General features: G+C 36.5%; 1 protein-coding gene across 3 annotated transcripts in view; it reads right to left on the minus strand.

Moving 5' to 3' along the window:
• Window positions 1-26,415, minus strand: part of Acvr1c (activin A receptor, type IC) — a 75,281-nt gene that overhangs the window by 18,799 nt on the left and 30,067 nt on the right. For 2 of the 3 annotated variants that reach the window (XM_013028213.1, XM_013028205.1), the window contains exon 2: window positions 14,328-14,558. In XM_013028213.1, coding sequence (XP_012883667.1) covers window positions 14,328-14,558 — 231 coding nt within the window. Of the gene's footprint in view, window positions 1-14,327; window positions 14,559-26,415 lie in introns of those variants that run through there. The other variant, XM_013028194.1, reaches the window with a different exon arrangement.

Genomic DNA, 26,415 nt, shown 5'->3' on the forward strand with positions numbered 1-26,415 from the left:
AGTTCTGTTATGACATTGGAAATCATTAACCATGGTTTTGGTCACTTTCAAAGTTTACTGTTATAAAAGAATTTTATTGATCATTTCACAATAATCTTTTATACAGTACTTGCAAAGGAATTCAAGCTTTGCTAAGGCATTCACAAAATGCACTAGGATCAACCTGAATTAACTGTAGCTTAAAACAAAACACCTATTTAAACATAGTTTTAAAGATAAAACTCCACTATCGGAAACATTTATATGGATAAATTTTATTTTAATATTGTTATTAAGAACTACCAATATAAACCTTAGCCTTAACAGGCGTAGTGATTGTCTTCATTTTAGTAAAGCTCTACTAAGCTGAACTCAAATGGCCACTATAGCAACTAATAAGGAAGCAAAAGATCAGCGACCCTGGTAACACAATCATCTCAGCACAAGCATGGGGCATGGGCCTTGGGACTGCTTTTAGAGATATTTATTGTCAAAGCCAATGTTTCTGCCTTTATGAACAAATTTACTAATATGAACTACTAAGAAAAAAGGATTATTCAGCTAGAAAAAAAAACAGTGCCATCCAGAAAGAACTCCTTAAACACTGAACAATTTCCAAAGCAAACATTTGAAAAAGTATGCTTTAAAACAAATGGTTATCATAATCTCTGTTGGAGTGAAATGTAGAAAAAGTGTTGTGTAATCTCCACCAGAGAATCAGAGTAGGCAAAGACAATAATGTAGCTAGGAGCTAGGAGCTAGGAATATATTTTAATAATAGATACTGATAATAGGCATACTAATTTTCTAGCAGTGTCTGTACTCTTTATTTGTGCTGGTACTGGAGTTTAAACTCAGAGCCTGGGTGCTATCCCTTCACTTTTCCACGTAAGTCTGGCACCCTACCACTTGAGCCATCGCTCCACTCTAGCTTTTTGGTGGTTGATTGGCAATAAGAATCCCACGGACTTTCCTTCCCAGGCTAGATTGGACCCCACCACCCTTAGGTAGCTTCTAGGGTGGCTAGGATTACAGGCGTGAGCAACCAGTTTCCTGGCTCACATTCTATATTCTGGATCACAGAACTCTTAATATGTGATCATTTCTAGCTCAGAGGATAGTGAGATGCATTTTCCTTGGAAAGTAACTCTGTAAGAGGATACTTTAAATATCAAAGTGTGGGGGGGAGAGGTGGTGTCTAAATCAAGACATTTCACTCCTGAGCTAATTGAATGATGGAGGATGAGGTCGATGAGAAGAAAGTGCTACTCTAGTTGTGCCCTTCAAGTGTCGCCTCTCTGTAAACTCTGGGTTGGATTCAATCGAGAATGTGTGTGGTAAAGAAGCACAGCTGGCCTTTGGTATTCACCGGACTCAAAATTCACAAGTACACACAGTAGCAAAACATGTATGTAACATGCAACACCATCTCCCCTAAACCTCCACTCATCTCCAAATTACTTATAATAGCTAAAAACTACATAAATGCTGTGTAGCTGGCATGTGCTTTCAGGAATAATGACAAGAGAACATCTGCACATGCTCAGCATCACCACAGTAGTTTCTAAATATTTTCAGTCTGCAGTCGATTCACCCCGTGGGTGCAGGACCATGATCTGGCCAAGGCCCTACTCTGCTACTTCTACTTGTAGTCAACTACTTCTTCCCAAAGGGTATTATAAAACTCATTGGAAAGAATTGAGTCACCGGGGGGATACCGCCAGTGTATGCCAGTGTCAGTAGCTGCAAATGGCCTTCCTACTGCACATGTAGACAATAATCATGTCAAGGGTTCTGAGTAATGTAAACCTCCTACAGTGAACAAGGACAAGAAAGTGTTTAATCAACTAGAAATTCTAACAACCATGGCTCAGATAAAAGTAAGATGACAAAAAAAAAGTAAGATGACAATGATTTCTTTTGTTTTTTTTTGGTTTTGTTTTTTGTCGGTCATGGAGCTTGAACTCTGGGCCTGGATACTGTTCCTCAGTTCTTCAGCTCAAGGCAAGTGCTCTACCACTTGAGCCACAGCGCCACTTCTAACAATGATTTCTAACTTTGACCTGGATCAGAAGATGTGTTATTGAAAGGCCATTCCACTTTTATCTGTTGCAGAATCTGTGGATGGCTACTCTTTTGACCAGTTGCTTAATTTTGCATTAGGAAAAGGACTCTACCAATGAAAATACTTTCTGGACAGCTTCACCTTATGCTGCTGGTTTTCTGGCAGTGTATGGTGGCCAGACTTATTAACATCTGCATAGAAGAAGAAGAATGATTTTATGTCTTAAGGAAATAGGAACACTGGATTGAAGAATATTTTGACATTGACATAAGAGGTATAAAAATTTCCATTGAAGGAGAGTTAGAATTAATAAAATACTGGAAGGAGAATTCCAGTAAGTTCCATAATTCCTTAATTTCAAGGCAATAAAATGATTAAGCACTGGTGGCTCATTCCTTTAATACTAGCTAATCAAGAGGTTGAATTTTGAGAATCCAAATTTAAAGCCAGCCCAGGAAGACAAGGCCATGAGATTCTTATCTCCATTGAACCTGTAAAAAGCCAGAAATGGAGGCCTGGTTTAAGTGCTAGAGTGCTAGTCTTGAGTGAAAAAGCTCTGAGTTCAAACCCCAGTGCTGTCACACACACACACACACACACACACACACACACACACAAAGTCTTTTCATTTCTATTGTAAAACCCTTATTTTCAAATAATGCATGTCTTATTTTGGTAATTATTTGAGGAACACTCTACTCTTCTGCTTTAATTCTGCCGAAAGTCCTTTGGACTTTGCAGGCATGTCTTATATTTCTCTCTCCCCAGGGCATTGCAGAGAGCTTCCTTTTTCAGTGATAATACTTAAAATATTGATGCCAAGAGAAAAGTCACACTTCTCTGTCCTCAAGTTGATGTTACCATAACTTCTCCCATAGCTAATATATTCCACAAAGCAGCTTGTTCTCTTGGAAAAGGTGGATGTGTAATAACCATATTTTCATCTAGCTCAGTGTCCTGTCAACGGTAACTGTTCAAAACATATTTTTAGTAAATATATAATGGTATTTACATGACTGAGAAAGCAGAGCCTTACATAATCTAGAATCCTCAATTTTCAATTGGTTATGAATTTTACTTTGAAGTTCCCATTATGTCCTTTTAAATAACATGTTTATAACTTATATCAATATTCTTGTTTTGGGGGGACAGGAAATGCTTCCTATCTTAAATTTTTTAGAACACAAGTTTGACTTCTTTGTTTGATTTCAGAACATTTTCTCCAAAAAAATAAAAATTACAGCACCCTTCACTTTATGAAGAAAAAAAAAACAGGCCGTTTGGCACACCTGTCAGATGTGCATGGAATTCTCAGAGAGTGAGCTATAAATGGATTTGTTCATGTGGTGGCAGTATAATTCCACAAGGGTCTAGTGAGGAGTTCTCAATATGCACATGACATCTTACTCTGACTGCAACAATGAAGTTGTGTCTCAAATAGAAGCCATAAGAAAGTAAAAAAGAAAATATGACTATGGATATTTTAAAGGTATGAAGATCACAAGACTTGCTCTGGAAAGAATACCACTTTCTGGGTCTGCAGTTTTTTTAATTTATGACATGTTTTAAAATAGTTGATTCTTGATGAGTTTAATTGTTTAGGCAGGTCATCTTTGCAAACCTTTCATTTGGTGTAAATGAAAATCTAATTCAGACATATACATGGCACCTAATCAGTATGCATTGTACACCTAACATAACTGATATAAATAATCTTTTTTCTCTTTATACAATTGAGAACAGAACAAGGCAAAAATGAATTGCATGAAATGTTAACAAAGCACCCACATTTTAATGTTGTGTCTGTATTTCTTTATTGAAATAATTATTTAAATTACCAAAAAAGATAATAGTGTGTTGAGAGAGCTGAAAGGGAAAAATATCAGGAATTATTTCTACATTTTCAGTCACTGTATGTTTTGGCAGCAAACAGAAACAAAGATGCCTGGGACTTGAAGGTTTCTGTTAAATAGTCTATTTCCATGTGAAGGGATGTAATTAGTTTAAGTATGAATTAAATTGCAATTCTTATCAAAATTAGCCCCATAATAATCAGCTTTCCTAAATCAGGCTTTCTGACCTGCTGGATGAATGTTAGTGGACAGTACAGGGCTGTTAATGTCATTTGTTTGATATGGCAGTTATTCCTCTTGGTATGTCTCCAATGTCACCTTGAGTCACCTGAAAGAAACTTGTTATCAACTGAAACATAAGCCAGTCACAAGCCAGGCAACATAATGCATTCCCTTTCTCTAGGAAAAAGTATATGTTTTTAAGGAAGAAAAGAGTGGTAAAAATGTTATTTAAAATACACTAATTCAACTATGGTAAAACAGAAAATTCACTAAGCTACTGATTCACTAAACGACCTCTAGGAAAGTGGACATAAGCTTTGTACATATTCAATGAAAGGGAATGGGAAAAAGCCCATGTCCCACAGGAAGACTTTGTCACTATTCAGCCTCTGCCAACCCTGTGAGGGAGACTTCCGAGATACCAATCTCTACTTCAAAGAGTTTTTTCATATGGGCATTGGCGGTTTACTCCTGCAATTCTAGCTACTCAGGAGGCTGAGATACAAGGATCATGGTTCAAAACCAGCCCGGACAGGAAAGTCCATGAGACTATTACCTCCAATTGACCAGCAAAAAGCCAGAAGTGGAGCCATGGCTCCAATTGTAGCACATTAGACTTTAGCAAAAAAGCCAAGTGAGAGCTTGAGGCCCTCAGTTCAAGCCTCAGTGCTGGCACCAAAAGAAAAAGAAAAGAAAAGAAGAGAAGAGAAAATGTTTTGCTTCCCAGGCAGGTTCTCTACTGCGTGAGTCATTTCCTCTTTCCTTTGTGCTTCTACTGAATCATCTTTAACTCATAACCTAGGGACCTAGACCACAATCATTCTTTTTTTTTTCTCTTCCTACTGAGATGAAACAGAACTCAGCATTTTATTGGTTGAGGTGAAGGTCTCACCAACTTTTTTCCTGAGCTGGCAAAAATACCTCCACCTCCCAAGTAACTGGGATTACAAGCATAAACAATTGTGCTTACTTAAAGAAAGTTTCCATTGGGAAAGTCTCCAGCCAATAGAAACTCAGTTCTAAAGTCTACACGATTGTTAGGCCATGTTTATGGGTCTTTAAAAGAAAAATAATCCATTTTTTCTGTTATTGTTTCCTTTTTTCTCATTGGATTAGTAAATCCAAATATTCTCTCTAGGGTTACAAGAGTTTATACACACACACACACACACACACACACACACACACACACATATATCGTTTAGATTTGCAATAAGGAATGATGTTTTTGATAGTATAGCTGAACAAAGGGGATTCTGTTATACTATCTATTCTGAGCAAACCATGTTTTTTGACTTTTGTCTCCCTTGAAACTTGAGCTTCTTAAAAATAAAATCTAACTTTTGCCTCATACATTAAGGCAGAGCCACATGAGTCAAAAATATCAGGTGAAAATTATCAAAGTTATTAAGAAATAAAAAGTGTTCACAGACTTACTAACAAGACATCTGAAAGCAGTCTGCTAACATTGTTGAGAATCTGTATTAATGAACCATAGAACCAGATTGCTTTCAAAGTTCTTGTCATATTAGTCAATAAATTAGTTTGTTATTTAAGGCATTATTATCAAATTTCCTGATACTCTTAGTTAAAAACATCCTGACTGATTCATCATTTTTTTAACTTTACCAGTCTAATGGATGGGATAAAAAATGGTATGTGATAATTTTAAGTTCCATCTTTCCAGCTATTAGTGAGGTTAGACATCATTTTATTTATTTATTTATTTATTGGTCCAGTCGTGGGGCCTGAACTCTGGACTTGGGCGCTGTCTCTCAGCTTTTCAGCTCAAGGCTAGTGCTCTACCACTTGAGCCACAGCGCCACTTCCAGCTTTTCATCTTTTTGCTTATGTGGTGCTGAGGAATCGAACCCAGGGCCTCAGGCATGCAAGGCAAGTGCTCTACCACTGAGCCACCTTCCCAGCCCCTATACATCATTTTAATACTTGATCACGCTGATTTCCTCTTCAATACAATTTCTATTTGGGCCTTTTGCTCATTTTTTCACTTAGTGTCCTCTTGGGTCCCTTCCCCATCCTCCCTCACAGATACACACACACACACATACACACACACACACACTCACACACACACACACACACACATTCTTCATCTTCTAATAGTTACTTTTCAAGTTATATATGTTCTAAAGATTTTCATACAATATTTAATCTTTTAGATTTATTTATGTTCCCTTTTATCATTCATTTTTATTTTAGTTTCCATGTAGACAATTATATCTGCCATATCCTTTTATAGCAGCTGAGTTTCCTGTCTTATTTAAGAACAGCCTCCATACTATAGAGTCATAAAAATCCTTTCTTCTAAATTTTCCTTTGACATTTAAATTGTTTTATATGTCACAATTAGATATTTAATCAGGCTGTAATTTATTTTCGTATATGGTATGACACTGTGGTCCAACCCTGTTTTTCTCCAGATGGATAGATAATTATGCCAGTATCATTTCAAAAATAAATCACACTAAAATTTCCACTTGTGCCAACTTTCACTTTACATGTCCACAGAAACCCTCCTTGGTACTGTACACAAGAAAATGCTAAATAAAATATAAAAGAAAAAAATATAATTTAACTGGTAGAAAAATAAAAGAATCACTTAGCAGCCAAAAATATGGTGACAATCTATACAGGTTCTTGAACAATGGAAATGCCATTTATCCTGGAGCCATTAGCCAGTTCTTGGTGACCAAATTCAGGAAAAACTAAAAATGTTTCCTGGAACAACTCAAGGCCTAATCAAGATGCTTACACAAGTCGGGCAACTATGAACAATGATTCCTTGAAAACAAACAATGGCCCACATAGTTGGGTATATACTTTATTTCAGCTTTGACTGGGTAGTAGAAAAATTTCTCTTTAAGATCTTCTTACCACTGTGATGGACTCTTCTAGGCAGGCTTAGGGTTAGAAATAAGTCTTGTTCAAAAAGACCTAATCAAAATACTCAGATACCTAGGAGGAAAGATCTAGTACAAATCTTCTCTGGAGGAACAAATTTCAAATGTAGGCTTTCAGAGTTTCTTCTCGATAAAAGTCAGGAAAACATGACCTCATAATCAAAATTCACAAAACGGAGACAGACAGTAGCCAGCAAAAATATGACTATGCAGAATCAAAATGGCAGAATTTAACACACACAGAAACTATAGTTACTAAAGTATCAGATTTAGAGATTAGAAAATATAAAAGAATTTAGAGATTAGAAAATATAAATAAAAGTGTGAGATACATACAGGATAGAAACAGATGGCCCAACGTATACCAATTCAGCACAGTACTCACAAACAGAACTCACTGGACAGACAAATATTCTAATTTTCTCCCACTGAGTATAGAAGTTTTTCATCTGTTATTTATTTGTTTACTTGACTTGCACCTTTGTGCACACTAACTTGTGCGAGTAAGTACTTTCTTTTGGAGATGGAAATATTCTCAAAGTGTTAAGGGTATGTAATTTCATTTTGAAAATGATTTTTTTCTAAGCAAAATAACTGCTCTTCTCATCTCAGAGAAAGTTGGAAGTGATAAGTCCTGATGGGGTTATGACTGCAAGAAATATAACAAAGCCTACAAAGACAAAGTAAAGAATAGCATCCATAATTGCTGCATTTGGACATTGTCATTGCTTTAATATTTAAAACTGTCTATTTATGATAATCAGTTTGATTTGGCAGGTCACTTCTCAAAAGATACTGAAGATATCTAAATTAATAAGCATTGAGAGATCAAGTTTTTTAATATTATATTTCTCAAAGTATAAAATTATTCTACCAAAGTAACTCCTAAAAATTAATGTCATGTATAGTGTGAAAAAATAAGGTATTTTTAAAGTCAAATTGTTGGATTTAATATAATCTAAATGTAGATTAAACTGTGATTACAATGATCTGAATTAATTTGCCTCGATCTAATAAATCTTAATATTTAAGAATGAATAGGCAAGAACATTTTAAAAAGCCATTTAAAGGGAAAACATGGTTACTTGTAGTTCAAAAACAGGCCAAACCAAAAGTTCGCAAAACTCCATCTCTGCAAAACCCCATTTCCCAAAACAAACTTGGGTGCAGTGGTATGCAACTTCCATCCCAGCTATAAAAAAGATGCAAATAAGAATATCTCCAGCTAGTACTCATTCAAATTTGGGACCCTGTTCAAAAAGCAAAAAGGAGTAAGGGTATGAGTCAAATGCTGGAGCACCTGCCTAGCAAGCACAGAGTCTAAGCAACCCCAGAACCACAAAAAGAAAAAGAAAGAAGTGAAACTAAAACAGTAACTAGATATTCTGATACACTTTTACTGGTTTAATAGTGAAATAAAGGGCTGGGAATGTGGCTTAGTGGTAGAGTGCTCACCTAGCACGCAAGAGGTCCTGGGTTCCATTCTTCAGTACCACATACACAGAAAAAGCTGGAAGTGGCACTGTGGCTCAAGTGGTAGAGTTCTAGCCTTGAGCAAAAGAAGCTCAGGGACAGTGCCCAGGTGCTGAGTTCAAGCTCCAGGACTGGCAAAAAAAATTTTGAATAGTGAAGTAAACTAATAAATTAATAATAATTTTGTAATAAAAAAGAATTTATTACTTTAGTAGAAAGTTAAAATAATGAATTTCCTAGTTTTGGGGGGAAAATTCTACATTTGAAATATTAGTGTTTTTCAACTGTAAACAACTTTACTAGTGGGGTCTAATCAGTATTCTTATTTAATAAAATAGCAAAGATAAAAATATCTCACACACTTCCAAAGTGCTCATGGTTTGCAGAATTGAAGTATAGAGAATAAGTAGAAGCTATGTAAGATGAGCTTATTTCTGTGTATCACAAAGAATCCTGTACCAAGTAGTACCAAACACTCACAAAGATTTTTAGGAGGCCAAGAGTAAGTGCCAGCACTTCCCCAGCTGCTGAGTTTACTGGGTCACCAACAGTGAGGGCACTGAGCAGGGAGGCATGAGTTATATTCAAGGTAGAAATTATGCTTATAATCCTAGCTACTCAAGAGGTTGAAATCTGAAAAATACTAGCTTTGAGGGAAAGTCTTTGAGACTCATCTCCAATTAACCTCCAAACAACAACAACAACAAAAGGAAAGTGGCACTGTGGTTCAAAGTGGTACAATGCTGCCATTGAGCAAAAAAGAACATAGGGACAACACCAAGACCCTGAGTTCAAGCCCCACAACTGACAAAAGAAAAGTGAGAAAGAAAGAGGGAGAGAGAGAGAGAGAGAAAGGAAGGAAGGAAGGAAGGAAGGAAGGAAGGAAGGAAGGAAGGAATGGAAAGGAAGAAAGGAAGAAATTGTGTCACAAAGAAATGAAAACAAGTGCCCAATCATTACAAGTAGAAGGAGGCCAGCTGAAGCATGCCAAGTCCAAGTGACTTCATTTCCATCACACTGGCTATCCAGAAATGGCCTGGCCATCTGAGGTAACAGATGAAAGAGTCAAGAAGGCAAAAATTCACTTCATCTTAACCTAGAAGCATAAAGAAAATTCTCTGGTTTTACTCAGCTTGTTTTGTCAACTCCTGACCTTTCCTTCCATGGTTGAGCCCATGAGCAATATGGACCATCAAGCACTGCACAAAAGCCACACTGTTGTCACTGTATTTGATTTCAGTGTCCTGCATTTTTCTAACTTGGGGAGGGGAAGGGAATTAACAAAATGCTGAAATAAGAATACAGGTTGACCCATTGTCACAATGAGATGTATAAGACACTATGTACTTTACAACTTCAGTGCGTGGGGGTTGGGAGGGAAAGTTGGGGAGGTGGGGAGGAAAGGGATGATAGGGGAAAAACAAAGGAGGGGGTAACAATGCTCAATAGGAAATGGACTCATTACCTTGCTCATATAAATGTAACTCCTCTGTACAGTATCTTTACAATAATATATATATATATATATAAAACCACACTGTCTACTTGTCAAGAGTGCTTTTCTATCTTTCATACATGCACAATGAGATTTGAAATTGACAGATCCCATCTACAGAACAGGGAACACCAATCATATTCACTGATGAGTCCTGGTAATGTTGCTGGCACTGGTTGTGTGAGTACCCAGCCTAGAGGTTCCCAGCCTTTGCCCCAACAGCTACTGCTCCACAGAAAGCTAATAAGCACCTAGCTCTGCCTCCCAAAGAGAACACCACCACACAGGTACCATATATGCACATTCCTTTCCTATGTAATGTCACTAAAAGGAACAATTTCTCAGTTGAAAAAATTTGAATTGAATGAATTGTTGTACAGCAATTCTTATGGACATACTAATCAGGGGCTAGAAAACATACCTTCCCTATTATAAGGAATATTTAAAATTCAATTGATATATTATCTCAACATATTTAAAAAAATAATCTGGGATCTGGTGGCTCACACCTGTAAGCCTAGCTATTCAGGAGGCTGAGATATGAGTCATGGTTCAAAGCCAGCAGGGTAGGAAAGGCTGTGAGAATTTACCTCCAAGTAAACTGGAAGTGGCAGTGTGGCTCAAAGTTGTAGTGAGGTAGACTTCAGCAAAAAAGTTCAGGGACAGAGACCAGGCCCTCAGTTTAAACCCCACAATCACACACACACACACACACACACACACACACACACACACACACACACACACACACACACACCCCTCATAAAAATAACTTCAAAAAAGTCATAAAAACTCTCAAAAATGTAATGTCTAATCAAGATTTTTAAATGCCTTTCACCAAATTAAAACCAAAAGGAAATCCCTGCAGTTAATAACAAGAACTTACAAACGCTAGTGACTATCCTAAGTAATGGTAACAGATTGAATGCATATCTCTTAGAACCATGATAAAGACAAGTAGGGATCTACTAGACATCACAGTGGAGGTCCTGAGCAATGAAAAAATTCAAGGAATGGAAATCAAATATATATATATATATATATATACTTATATTTTACAATAGTTTATATATAATAGTTTATATTACAATAATTTAAAAGAATGCTTGTATTCACAGATAATTGTGTATGTCAAGAATTTCAAAGAAACCTTTTTAAAGAAAGTACTAGAATGAAAAAGGTAGTGGGAAAATTGATATGACTGAGGAAGGAAGAAGTAGATGAGATGGGAAAGAGTGACAGATGACTACAGTGGACATGTGAATTGACATGTTAAATTGTAGCCCTGTTGAATGGTAAAGCAAACACACAAATAAGTATTTGTTAATTGCTAGAACTAGGCAGACTGTAATCTTAGTTACACAGAAGGCTGAGACCTGAAGAATTTCAGTTCAAAGCCAGCACAAGCAGAAAGTAGACCTTGGAGATGCCATCATCTCCAATTAACCAGCAAAATGCCAGACAGGCAGTGAAGCTCAAGTAGTACAATGCCAGCCCTGATCAAGAAAGCTGATTTCAAGACCCTATATTGGGACATGTGTGTACATGTGCATGCCCACGTGTATATGTACACACACACACACACACACACACACACACCAAAAGAAAAAAATATGTTAGGACAATATAAATTCTGTTTTAGGATGTAAGGTCAATATACAAAATTGATTTATTTTATATAATAGAAGTTAACATTTAGAAGTTAATATACTATATAAAACAGCATCCACAAGCAGGAAAGCTTCCATGAAATATGTATATAGCCTGCTCTCCAGTAACTCTAGAACAGCACAAAGAGTAACCGAAGGACTAAATAAGTATGAAGCATAATATGCTCATGGATCAACATTGTTAACATGCCCATTTTCTCCAAATTAATCTATAGATTCAACTAAGCTAATCAAAATCTCAACATGTGTTTTGTAGAAATATTCAAAGTACTTACAAAATTTAAAGTAAAATGTAAATAATGACTAAATATAATAATGACTAAATCAGTTTTAAAACAATGTTGGAGTGTCACACAACCTATCTTCAATAATTACTATTAAGCTGTAATAATCAGAACAGTTCAATAGTGACCTAAGTCATACAAAGCAACTAAATAACTAAGGAGACCAGATACATTCTCTCTCCCCCCCTCTCTCTCACACCACACAGTCATTTTATTTTCCATAAAAAATGTCAAAGTAAAGTTTCACCTTTACCTCACTGATATTTGCTTAGTTTTTTTATTAAAACTGAACATAGACCTAGATATACAATCTGAAATGTTAAAACTTCTTAAAGAAAATATGTATAAACTTTGAGTAAAGACTTCTCAGGACTAGAAACAGATGATAATAATAATAATGACAATTATAACAAATCAGTCTATCAAATGTTTACTCTCTGTGAAAATAGCTTCAAAAATGTCAATGCAGAGTAAAGGAGAAATAATCAAAACAAATATATCTAGTAGTGGATTGTTATCAAAATATCTAAAAACTTTTATACTTACAAGATAACTAACCCAATATTTTATAGACACTGTTCCAAGTTATGGAGATGTAGCTAAGTAGTAGAATGCTTGCTCAGCAGGTGAAAGTCCTTAGGTTTGCCTCAAGCACCACAAGAAAGCAAAATAAAAAAATTATCTTCCAAAAATATCCTGTAAAGATCAGGATGTTAGATTATGCCTAGCTGATATAAGCAGGAGACTGAAATCAGGAGGATTGGAGTTTTGAGGCCTAGAAAGTAAGTATGCAAGACACCATATCAAGAAAATTGGGTAGATTTGGTGCACACTTATGAACAGGAGGCTAACATTGCATTTCTATCACCTCAGTATTCTCAGTTCATTCCAGGGGTACTGATGATATATATTTTTTTAATCACTATACATTTGATTTTTGTTCATTTCTTTCTTTTTTTTTTTTGGGTCCGGTTGTGGGGCCTGAACTCTGGGCCTGGGCGCTGTCCCTCAGCTCTTCAGCTCAAGGCTAGTGCTCTACCACTTGACTCAAGGCTAGTGCTCTACCACTTGTGCCACAGTGCCACTTCCAGCTTTTTTCTTTTTGCTTATATGGTGCTGAGGCATCAAACCCAGGGCCTCAGGCTTGCAAGGCAAGCACTCTACCACTGAGCCAACTTCCCAGCCCCTCATTTTTTTCTTTTTGCTTGTTCTTTAAACATTTTTTTGGCATACATCATAAGTCAGACCCACAGAGACAAAAGTTGAATGAGTTCCCTCATTTGTGAGCTAGAATTAGCCTATAAATCTGTAAGTACATACTTTGGTAGTATGCAAGTGGTGACAAATATGGCAGATTCGAGGCTAATCTAAATAGAGTAATTACTTAGAAAAGCAAAATCAAATCCCACCAGTAAACACCAGGAAATGAGTACTTACAAGAGGAACAAAGGGGTCAAGTGGAGCGGGGTAGACAAATGAAGAAGAGAAGCAAGAAACAATACAGTCAAGAATCCAATGTAGTCAGGCACTAGTGGTTCATCCCTGTAATCCTAGCTTCTCAGGGGCTGAGATCCAAGGATTGTAGTTCAAGGTCATCTCATGTAGCAAAGTCCACAAGACTCTTTTTTAAAAAATTAATTTCATTGTCAAGGTATTGTACAGAGGGGTTGCAGTTACATACGTAAGGTAATGAGTCCATTTCTTGAGACTCTTATCTCCCAGTAACCACCAGAACACTGGAAGTGGCACTATGGCTTAAAGTGGTAGAACACTAGCTTTGAGCAAAGGGCTCAGGGACAGTGCCCAGGCCTTGAGTCTAAGCCCCAAGACTGACAACCCCCCAAAAAAAGAATCCAATGCATATCCTACAAAATTAAGAAAAGTGTGAGAACATATCCCCCCAAATTAAGAAGATTGTGAGAAGGGTAGTTAGAGGCAGGATGGGTAATGTTGAAAGGGGTTAACACTGATCAAGATGCACACTGTATTCATAAACTGCTTCATTAAATGGAAAACTCCTTTGTACAACTATTTAAAGATAATTAAAACAAATTTAGAAATCCATAAAACACACTTTACTTTAGGTTTATTAATCCCATCAAAAAATACTATTCATGTGGACAAATTTCTCTCAAATTGTCATGCTATTGTCAATGTTTTGACACTGAGTGCAATGTAAAAAGAAAGAAAAATCAAGCTCAGCAATGCTCTAGAGAGTTTTACCAGCCTTAAAAGAAAAAGGAGAGGAAAAACTATAAAACAGATTTTCTTATTTAAAGAAATGTAATACAGTTTAATTTCTACCATGCTTATAGTTATGCAAGGATAACACTACATTAGGAATGAATAAACATAAACTATTTACCTGTTGGAAGGTGTAGTGTTATGTTGTTGCAAAAATCTGTGAAGCAGCATTCAGTTTTGGTAACATTGTTGGAACTGTGACAGAAGACTTGTGCATTTAACTCTGGGAGCGACACACAAGATTTGATCACCTGCTCCTTCCCATTGGTGAGCATGACTGAGGCCCAACATGCTCCTTCTGTTTGGCAGGTGAAGTTTGAGGAGTCACACAAAAGGCACACACACTTCAATCCTGGAAAGAATAAGGCAAAATGCTTTTTAGAACGGAAAAGGTATCATTCAATGTTTCCAACATAGTTGAAAACGTAAATTCAACCTTAAGGAAAACCTTAAGGTTTAAATCTTAAGGGTTTAAATAAACAATTAAAGTTTCATTAAATAGGCTACTCAACAATCATTTGACATTGCTACTATCTTTGTGATTTTTAATATGTTTTCCTCTATATTGTACTCTAGATCCTTCATGAGCTCAATTAATTTACTCCTAAATCAATAGCTCCTGGGAAATGCTAGGAAACAGCATCATCTCAACCACCAAGAAATGTTGTCTAGCATCATTTGCAGAACATTCAACTGTGGGAACAGCAGCTGTGCAACTGAGCAACATCAGTGTGCCCTGCTCACTCACCCATTTTCCTTTTGACTTAGAGGAGCATGCTAAACACTACCTGTAGAAACGTATAGCTTTAAAAATAGTTGGCACTCTTAGTATTTACAGACTCGGACATTTGAACATCATTATTATTGGTGTGGCAATGTTGAAGATATTAATGAGCTATGACACTGCCCCTTTCACTAAGGAATTTATCCCAGAATGACAGTCACTCAAACATAGATCAGGACCTTGATGTTATGTTCTCCACTTCACACAACTTTTCCATAAAGCAACCCACGTCGATAACAGAACTGAATGCACCTACAAAAGTAAAACTTGCGAAGTTTCGGTTCTGTTAATTAGTTGTCTTGCTCATATCTCAATATTCCTGCCTACCACATCCCACCCCCAATAATCCACACTACTTCACACACAAAATGGTGCAGTATTTCTATGTGAAATGCCTGTCAGTATGAAGAATCTAGAGCTTGTAATTTATTCATATTTTAGAAATAGGTTATTTCTATACAGTACAATTCTAAATAATGTTTCGTATTATTCATAAACCTATGTCAAATTATAAATGTCCCCATAATTATCTGAGTGTCCAAAGTTTCATCATGGAACCATTACTAATAAATGATTGGCTAATCACTCAAATTACAGCTAATTTTATACTCATAAAATACCATAGTGAACTCAATAATTAAATATGTGTTCATTTCATGTGTATTCATCATGGCATATAAAAATCCCATTGTAATTGTGGTACTCAATTGTCACTATTTCCATTTTGTAGATATGAAATGAGGCTCAAAATATCAACTAATCAGCTTAATGTAACAGTCTCTAGACTACACCAGCAATATCTTTTTTATTTCACTAAAGCTGCCAATTTTCCAAAAAGCATTTACCCACCACACTAGTTCCTAAAAACTAAAAATAAAGAGTAATTCTTCTAATATAGTAACAAAAAATTAGCAGATAATTAATAATTGACAATTCAGATTTTGTTCTGTATTGTCTTAATAACTTTTAAAACACAGTTATTTTTGAACAAGTATTATCTACAGATGGCCAGATAAAAAGCAATATCATATTCCTTTTACCTAAAACAAATGATCTCACTTTTCAGCTTATCTACATTCTATATTAAATAAGTTTCCAGCGACCTACTCTCATTCTCTTTCTTCTAAGTACTACTGTATCCTTCAAAAGATGACATAATATTTCTTATCAAGGAATCATTTGAATGTATAATTAACAAGTTACAAATATTTCCTTCAGTTTTAAATCGAAGGTACCAAAAATAATGCAGACTTAGGTGATAATACAAAAAAATGACAGCTGAATTTACATCTTGAATGATGGAAAACACTGACAAAGTTGAGGATTTGTTAATGATAATGAGTCTAAACATCTGCCAAATGTGCCCATTTATTCCAGGCCAGTTGATATTACCTTGACTACCATGAGTGAGTAGCATATGACATATTCAGTCTCACATTTTTCATTTCTCACCAGTCCACTAGAAAGTAACATTTGGCATATAATTAAAGTGTATTTATAGCAGCCACCCTCAACATAGAACCTTAGTGCTGCCAATTAAAATGTAAGTTGCTATTAATGATTAGACTTATACTTTCCTACTTGGTTTTCAAAACTTGATGTTTAATTGAGTCAATTATACGAGACTATTCCATGACAGGATAAATCTGGTTATTCTGCCTTCTGAGTCTTTATCTTACTCTTCTCATTACAATATACTTGAGTCATATAGAAATAGTTAGTAAATGAGGATGAAGAATGAGGCAATTACCCACAATAAGGAGGTCTATTAGATCCTTCCCCACAAGGAAGACTGTACTTTTCTTGTGTCTCCTCCCACTCATTTAATTAGCTCCCCATCTCTCCCTTTTTGCCAATTAGTCTGTAAAAGCCAAGACATCTGTTATCCACAAGACATCTGTCACCCACATCCACCAAAGGATGTGCACATTCCTAATCAACCAGGAAATAAAGTTTCATCCATATTTACATGAAAGGACTAGCACACCCTGGTGTACAGAAGTATAAAAGAGAGAGAGAAAAAACTTTATTTGCATTTTAAAAGTCAAATACTTTCTTAGCAAATAGTAGTTATTTTTGACTGGATACTATGTTCATTAAGTTGATTTCCTATTACCTTTTTTCTATATTTTTAGACTTAATGCTACAGTATCCATTAACGAAGTTTCAATGTAAATGTCTTACTCACACTCCTTCCTCTTTTCCAGATGTTAGATATACAGATATTTTCAATCAACATCTCTAATTTTAGACCAGGCTATCAAGCATGAATGGCTTTATTTTAATTTATAAAGAGTATGACAGGTCTGACACTGCATACACAACCTTTCCATCACTTACAGGCTTTTGAATGAACAAAGGGAGCCATTCGAGCTTGTCATTTTTTTGGAATATGAGCAGGAAAGAAGCCAGGACCACTAGCACTAATGAATCTGAAGGAAAGCCACGCAATTTATTTTTATTTTATTTATTTATTTTTTATTTGTGAACATACTGTACAGAGGGGTTACAATTACATGGGCAGGATAATGCGTACATTTCTTACCAAGAATTGCAGCCTCCTCCTTTGGTTTACCCTTCATATCCCTTCCCAGCCTCTCCCCTACCCCCCAATCCCAACCCTTCTCCTCCCCCCCTTCCCCTCCCCCACCGAAGTTGTAAAGCTCGTTTTGGACATGGCAACTTATACTTCTCATTGTTGCATCAGGTCCACCTGTATCCTTAAACAACTGTTTTTTCCCCATCTCCTCCACAAGTTATACTGACAAGCCACGCAATTTAAAACAAACACTTGCCTTTCTTTTTTATCTTCTGGACTTTTTTGTTGTTTATTTTTTTGTTTTGTTTGAAATAAACCATAGTCAATTTATTTAGATAATTGATCTAGATTGAATATCTAAAATGTACTGTATCCCGAAATAACACTTTTTTGTTGACAGATACTCTATTTCAAATGTTCTGCTTTTCTTTTCTCTTCTTTTTTTTCCTCTTAGTCCTTTGGAGATGGAGGCTATGTTGCCCAGCCTATTGTCTAACTGCTGGGCTCACTCAGGTGATTGTCCTATCTCAGCTTCCCATATACTGAGACTACAGACACATGACACCATGCTTGTCTTTGTTTCTCTTAATTGTAAAGAAAAAAGGAATGAAGAAAAAAATGTTAGTAAAATATGGACAATACATCCAATATTATGAGAATACACTCAGCACAAAGGTAAATTGTCCTTTTGTGCCAAATGGGAGTTATGCTCCTTTTTCAGAAGGCTTCCTCTTTTAAAAATTATATTTATTTTATTTTATTATCTTTAAGTACTTTTATAAAGGAGTTGTCATTCAACAAAGCAGTTTATGAATATAATACATCTTAATCAATGTCACCCCTTTCAACATTTTCACTTGTCCCTCTCCTACCCACACCTTCCCTCGCTTTTCTTAATTTTGTAGGATATCCATTGAATTTTTGACTGCCTATTTATAGTTGAGAAGAAATGGAACCACCCTGCCTGGGTAGACATAAGAGAAAAGTCCTAACTTCCAGTTCAATTTAGGAAGAATACAATGCACTGTGGATTAATTTTTTTTGGGTCTGGTCGTGGGGCCTGAACTCTGGGCCTGGGCACTGTCTCTCAGCTCTTCAGCTCAAGGCTAGCACTCTACCCCTTGAGCCACAGAGCCACTTCCAGCTTTTTTTTTCTGCTTATGTGGTGCTGAGGAATTGAACCCAGGGCCTCATGCATGAAAGGCAAGCGCTCTACCACTGAGCCATCTTCCCAGCGCCCTGTGGATTAATTTTAACCACTTAGAACTTCCTCTCTCCAAGAGTAAGATTTTCAGTATAAGTAGCTTATGTATTACTTTATCTGTGGTAGCTAAGAAGAAAGGAGCAGATTTGGAAATGTGAGTGTCCACAGGACAGGTTTGAACTCTCAAATTCACACACAGGTGAAGAGAAAATCCTCCTAGTTTATACCCCTGCAAAACTTCTCCAGTTAATATTAAAGAATATTTATCTTGTTCAATATTTATTTATCATATGAAAATCTAATGTTCTTTCCAACATCATACAATTTGGAGGGAAACAGGAGGAAAAATGATGAGAGCCTGAAAACACCCATCATTCCTGTGAATTATGTTAAACATCCAGAGACTGTTGCCTCATCCTTTAATCACAGTATATACACAGTCACAGAGTCAACATGCAAAACCAAAAGTGGTCCAAAGGGGTTGCATACTATAGCAATTTGATTGATTACCCCGCAGTCTATTATGTAGAAATAAAAGTGTTTGTAAGTAACACTTAGGTGGATAACAAAAATAGAGCTGAAAACTGACTGGGATTTATACATAGCTTCCATATTTTACTAAGTACAGAATGGAGAATATGATGGCACAATATCATAATGGTTTTAGCGCAATTTTTTAAACTATGTAACAGAGTAAAATAACCATTTGGACATTTTGCTTATCATCATAGTTATTAACTGAAAAATTCCCAAAAAGGCCTTTTAAAAAATTACTATTAATAATATTAGCTACTAGAGTATGCTGCAAATAAAAGTCAAGCATAAAAGAGTGCAAACTAATCAATGAGGTATGACAAAATGATCTGTCTCTTTGACTATCCCCTAGAACAGATGAAAATGCAAGAAAAGAACTCTTAGGTCAGGGGATGACAAACTTCTTCCTACCTTAGGATGTCAGGCATCAGCGGGCTACAGGTGTTGGGGTGAGTATATGTGATGACTGTACAGGAAGAGAAATCTAAATCCTTGTTCCCTTAGGGAGGACATGGACTATCCAAGGGCCCATGACCACATTCAGGCCTTGTGGTAACGTAAGAAAGAAAAGGACGTTGTTTGAGGCTTCCCATCTGAAAGCATCATATCAAAGCAAAGGGCATGTCTAGTCATAGACACAATCCCTTGGCCACTCTTTATACATAAAGCTTTCACTTAATAAAAGAGGTCATTTTCTTACATAAACAGCCTAAATATTTTCTCAGCAAACCGGTTCTTCAGCTTGGGTTTTTGAAAGCTATTATCTTCCATTTAGAAGAATAGTAAAGCTTTATGGGTCCCAATCATACTTAAAGCAACTTCGCCACTGTTATTACAACCTAATAGGCTAGAGGTTCAGCTCATGTTGAATTTCATCTCTTTATCTTGACCTTCAGACCGCAGGTTTTCTCTTCATAGTTCCAACATAATAATTTTTCCTATCTTTGCCTCTCCTCTTGTTCACTTTGCCACTGCTCTTTTCTCTTCTTTGAAAATCCTCCAGGTCTTGGAGCAAATGTCACCACTTCAGAGAAATCTTTCCTGTCTTCTCTTGAGCTATCTTGACACAGTTGGTAATTAGCTCATTTATTTTATTAGCCCCATAACAGTATAAACTTTGTGAAGGCAAGAACTTCCTGCTATTTTCCTTTCTTTAAAGAAATTGTAGGAATTTAATGAAAAACTCAATAATCATTATTCTCCCCTACTGATCCACTACATACACTCGCTGTCTTTTCAGGGTTTTTTTTTCATCAAAAATACTTTAAACCTATGCCTTTCCCCCTATTATCTGTTCTCCCCTCATCCACATCTCAATCCCTTCCCTCTGCATTCTTTTATCCTTTTCTGTGTAGAAGAGATCATATTCCCAATGCCTAGAACAAAGTCCAACAGTAGGGTAAAAATCCCATAAAGATATTTTTAAATTGAAAATTACAAAAAAGTCCACAACCCCACAATTATTCTTATCATGATGTTTTTTCTATTTATCACAGTAAAATTAAACTCATAAACACAATTGTAAGCACAGTGTTTTTTGAAATATTCTTTCAGTGTTGTATTCTGGGCTTTAAATGCCTTCTTTCTGATCATCTAATAATGTGCACATGTCTACCATCACGGGAAATGGACAGCATATAGAATTTCCTTATATTTAGGTATTTATTTTGCAATTAAATAACATCATATTGGATATTTTTTGTCTAAATTTCATTTCCTAAGTTAGAGTCCCAGAATTAGAAGTACCTAAGACATTCCTCTTAGCTATTGTCAGATAGCTTCCCACAGAAGTTGTATCAATTAAGATTTCCGTTCGTTTTGTATAAAAGCACTGGTTTTATAGTACATTTGTTAGCATTAGGTAGGCTCAATAAAACCTTAATAATATAATAGGCAGATTTATCTTTTTTTTTTTGTCAGTCATGGGGCTTGAACTCTGGGCCTGGGTGCTGTCCTTCAGCTCTTCAGCTCAAGGCTAGCACTCTACCATTTAAGTACAGTGCCACTTCTCGTTTTCTGGTGGGTTATTGGAGAAAAGAGTTTCACAGACTTTCCTGCCTGGACTGGTTTTGAGCTGCGGTCCTCAGATATCAGCTTCCTGAGTAGCTAGGATTACAGGCGTGAGCCACTGGCGCTGGGCTAGATACTGTATCTTATATTAAATTTTACTTCCATACTAAAGGAATTCAACTTTTTCCTCAACTATTTCTTTTGCTTTCCTTCTGGGTCAATTTATTTTTTGTTGAAGTTATTATTATTGTTATTATTATTATTATTGTCAGTCATGGCCTGGGTGCTGTCCCTCAACATTTCAGCTCAAGGCAAGTGCTTTACCACTTAAGCCACATTATGCGGTGCTGAGGAATCGAACCCAGGGCCTCATGCATGAAAGGCAAGCACTCTACCACTTAGCCACCTTCCCAGTCTTGTCGAAGTTATTTTGTGGTTAATATTAAGGTTTCTTCTCAGTATGAAAGAACTCTTGGTAAAGCTTTTATATTGTTTTGCTTCCTCTGAGTATATTATCTTCAGTTTGTTTGTTGTCTCAGTGCTGGAGATGGAATCACAACTTTTCAAATGCTAGGCAAGTGCTCTAATTGGTTTTGATTTTTTTAAAGGTATTTCCACTTGTCAAAATAAAAGTCAAGTAAAACACAACATAAAGGAAGTAAAAGAAAATAAATTGCTCTTATTCACATATATCCCCTAAATTATTACTATGAATAGTCTCTCCAAATTTTTCTCTATGGAATTTTAACATATAAATCCACATAGTGAGATGCTAACTAAATCCTACTAATACTATAAAAATCAACTCTTTCAATCTTGTACTATGCAAATTCTTACTTTTCCTTAAAGCCTAAAAAATCCTCCGTCCAGATATTTTCTAAATATTTGATGCTCTTTCCCCCTAGTTTATCATTAGCTCTGGTAACTATATCTTCAATTTGCATGAAAATGGGATTTAGCTTATTCATATTAAGAGTAATACACAAATCTCTTTGACAGATTATGAAGGAACTACTTTACCTAAGTCCTTAGATGCTTTAAAAAATGTTTTAAACTCATTATTCAGAGTATTTTACTTAACCATATTCTGACCCCTGAGTTAAGAAAGAAAAGGAAGAGAGGAAAAACAGGTTTACGGGACTTTGCCCAGTAGGTTAAAGGATGTTAAAAGAGTGTGGTAAAACACAAAACTTCGGGACACTCTGCAGAGCACAGTTTCGTCCAGCCAGGGCAAGGGCAGGGCCCCAGGCTTCTATGAGAGGCGTCCTGTTTTAAACATTTGTTCTCCCCATCCAGCAAATTCTGGGTTACCATGGCCAGCCAGTCCAGAGCTCGCTCTCAGCAATCCCTACACACAGCAACCGGCACCTAGCACATGGAGAATCCATGGCAATCCTTGCCTACTAGGCAGTGTGGAAATATCTCCTGTAGGGAGGCTGAATACAGCTCCTGCTGCTGTATGGGGACTAACCTGCCCCCACTTTGCCAACAGCGTCTGTCACACCTACCTTCCAGCTGGAACTCCAATCCCAGCACCCAGCCCACTGCCCACCCCCACAAGCACCTCATCATCCCCGCCCCAGCCCTGAGAGGCCGTGGACTATGCACAGTGGTCAGACCATTCCATCATCTTTGTACTTTAAGGCTGGGGCTCACGGCCCAACCACAGATCCAGGCTTCCGCTTCCTGGTTGAGTTCCAGACCTTCCAATAATGCTCGAATTCAAACCTAGCTTTGGCTGGAGTGACTTTATGGCTCCTCTGAAGGATTCCAGGTGCATTACCATCTAGTGGCAGCAGAGGCAGGAAGCAGGCATTTCCATGTCTCCTCAAAGAAAATACCTTTAGCTTTCTGTTATCTGAAATTTAAAAATCAAATGCCTCATCTAGAAGCCTATTAAATCAATACAGCCATGACTTTAATATGCTTTTCCAATTGGAAAAGAACTCCACCTGGCCCCTCCTCCACACACACCCTCTACTGCTCTTGCAAATCCCTGTGTGCTCCTAGAAAAGATGCTTTGAAAGTTCCTTGCCTTCCTTGCTGGCTAGATATTTAAGAAAGTGAGATTTCTTGATAGTATAAAAAAATCCAGCTATGCAAATATTGCTAATGACGTCTTTGCAAATTATATGAATATTTAAATGTAATATTTGCTGTAGTTTATGTATTCATTTAGATTCCATATATACCTGTTAAAGTTTTGCTCACATAAAATGATACCTGATGGCACTGGTTCATACTTCAAATCTCAGCTCCTGAGGACACAGAGAAAAGGAGTTCCTGGTTGAAGGCATAAAAGGTCACAGGAAGCTTCATCTCAACCAATGGTGGGGCTCAGTAGCTCATACTTCTTATTCCAGCTATGTGCATGTGTAGTTACACTGGTACATACATGTTTGTCATCCTCAGGGACAGAGAAACCACACATAGACCTAGATTGGCCTGGGCATGAAGAGAGACCTATCTCAAAAATAACCAATGTTAAGAGTGGGCTGGAGGCATAGCTCAGGCAGTAACACATGTTCCTAACAAGTGTGAGGCCCTGAGTTCAATCCCCAGTACCATAAAAATTATTATTTAATTTGCTTTAATCAATCTATACTATATACATATATTAAAGCATTACATTGCATCCCATGAAAGATTATAATAATGATTTATTAATTTAAAATAATATGGATTTATAAATAGAAGAGTTCAAAGGAAAAGAAGGGAGAAGAGAGAAAGGAGGGGAAGAAGGAAGGAGGAAAAGAAGGAAGACAGGAAATAATGGAGGGAGGAAAGAACAAAAGAAGGAAGAGAGAGAAAAAAAAGAAGCAGTGGGAAGAGGGGGGAGCAAGAAGAAGAAAGAGAAACAAAGAGCAATTATTATAATACCAATGGGACTTTGAATTAAGAACTGATTTTTCCAAAATCAAGAATATCTTTTCAAGGCAAATGCTATTAAAAATTGTATTTTAACATTTCACCTCTCTCTCTCTTTTGTCAGTTCTATGGCTTAAACTCTGGGCCTTCGGCAAGGCAAGTGCTCTACCACTTGAGCCACAGCACCACTTTGGTTTTCTGGTGGTTAATTGGAGATAAGAGTCTCATAGACTTTCCTGCCTAGTTTGGCTTTGAATTGTGATCCTCAGATCTCAGCCTCCTCAGCAGTTAGGATTATAGGCATGAACCACCGGTGCCCAGCTTTTACTTGTCTTTTGAAGTATATACTTCTCTAGTATAAATGGTAAGTCTTAGGTTTAATGTGTCAGAAAATGCAGCCTCAATATCCAAGAAATGTTTGGTTCACAATCAATGGCACACTCTATATAAAAATGTTATCTCAAATTGAAGTAGCAATTGATTATGGCACTAATAATGATGAATAATAATGACCATCTAGCTAAGCTACAAAGAAAGCTAGTAGTGCCTGACTGGATACCAGGAACTTCCTTGGTCAGGGGAAGTTGCTGGGCCTTCCTGGATCAATGACCTTGTTCTATGCATATGGTCACTTGCCCGAAATTCAGATATTCAAAGCCAACATCAACCCTGGAGCACCGATCTTAACAGTGTATCTGAAAAGTCTATATGTTATCATATCTGATTTCATTGACCACAAACTATTAATGATACAATTTTAACATCGTTTCCAGAGAACAATTAGTCACTGTAACCAACTTCCGAAGGATACAATATTCAGCAGCAGCAGCATCTTGTTATAAGAAACAACTGCTACTTCTTTGGCATGGAGAATTAAAATTAGGTTAATAAAAGAAAAGCATTGCTGGAGTCCTGACTTATCCAGGACATGTAAGGTCAAAAGATTATGAGATCTTTGGTTCTAACCTTTGTTCTTGGCACATGGCCTTCAACTGATCTGCCCCAGAAATAATTCAACTAGACAATCTCTAGTTCAAATCCAAAGTTCTACAACCCTAACAGATGAAGGTATCAAGGGAAATAAGAGCTATGAAATAAGAGCTGTGTGAGTGATTGACTAGCCAAAGAGACAGGACACTGTTATCCTGGAGCACAATTCAGGAAGAAATGTTCCAGACAACTAACTTTACTACAGCCTGAAGCTAATAATCAGAGCTCATAATGTTTGGAGGTCTTTTAAGTCATAGAACTACATTGTTGTGTTTTCTAATCTCCACGGAAGTCCAGAAAAGACACAAAATGGAAGAATATCATAGAGAGTTTGGTGGTAGAAGAAGAATATTGTTCATGATGAATTCGAACTGTTTAGGAAAGATGGCATCAAACACTGACAGTTAATTGCAAAAAAAAAAAGTAACTTTGCAAGAAACAAAGAAGTCATGTCTTCTTTAAAACAAGTTAAAAAAAGTAAGTCATACATAATAAAATATCCAAACTATAGGGATAATAGGACACATAGGAAAAATTGTCTCAAGCTTAGTAGCAAAGTAGCAAAGTAAATTGTAAAGTTAAAGTCCTCAAGAGTTCACAGGAGCTCACTTGTCAGAAGTTTTCATCACAATTCACCATCACACATTTATATGATCAGATCTAGTAAAGAATAGACTATTCTCAATCTAGAAATAAAAGGGGGCTATCCAAAGTAAGAAACTTGTCTATCTAAAAATAGAGTGGCAAATGAAATGTTAGAAAGACGACAAGTGATTTGGAAAAGTGTGTGTGCAAGCGTGCCTGTATGTGTGCGCATGTGCACACACATCTACATGTGTGGTAAGACTGATAATAACTGTGCCTTTGTCCAGCATTGACCCTATGGATCAAAGACTTAGTCTAGATAATATGAGTAATTTGTATTTTGCAAAAGAAGAGGGAAGAATCACCTGTCTCTCTCTTCCAAGGAGTGAATGATAAATTTCTCAAATCCATCATTTAAAAAAATACTTTGAAAACTATAATTCCTGACTTCTAGGGATTATTGTAGCTCCTTTCAAAGACAAGTTGCATCAACTCTACTGGTTCTTTTCTATCAAAACATTATTATACAGAGTAGTTGCCTCTTTTACAGCTATACAAACATATGTCAAAATTGAAGTGAGAAATATAAAAAAGTAACTGAAGCTCTGAGAGGTGTCAAAGCATTAGCCAGAATAAAAGGAAAGAGTCTGAGGTAGCCTGTCCAGTGTTTTGTTGCATCTATTGTGATAAGTAAA

This window comes from Dipodomys ordii, unplaced genomic scaffold (assembly GCF_000151885.1).
Source record: "Dipodomys ordii isolate 6190 unplaced genomic scaffold, Dord_2.0 Scaffold5, whole genome shotgun sequence".
Taxonomy (NCBI): Eukaryota; Metazoa; Chordata; class Mammalia; order Rodentia; family Heteromyidae; genus Dipodomys; species Dipodomys ordii.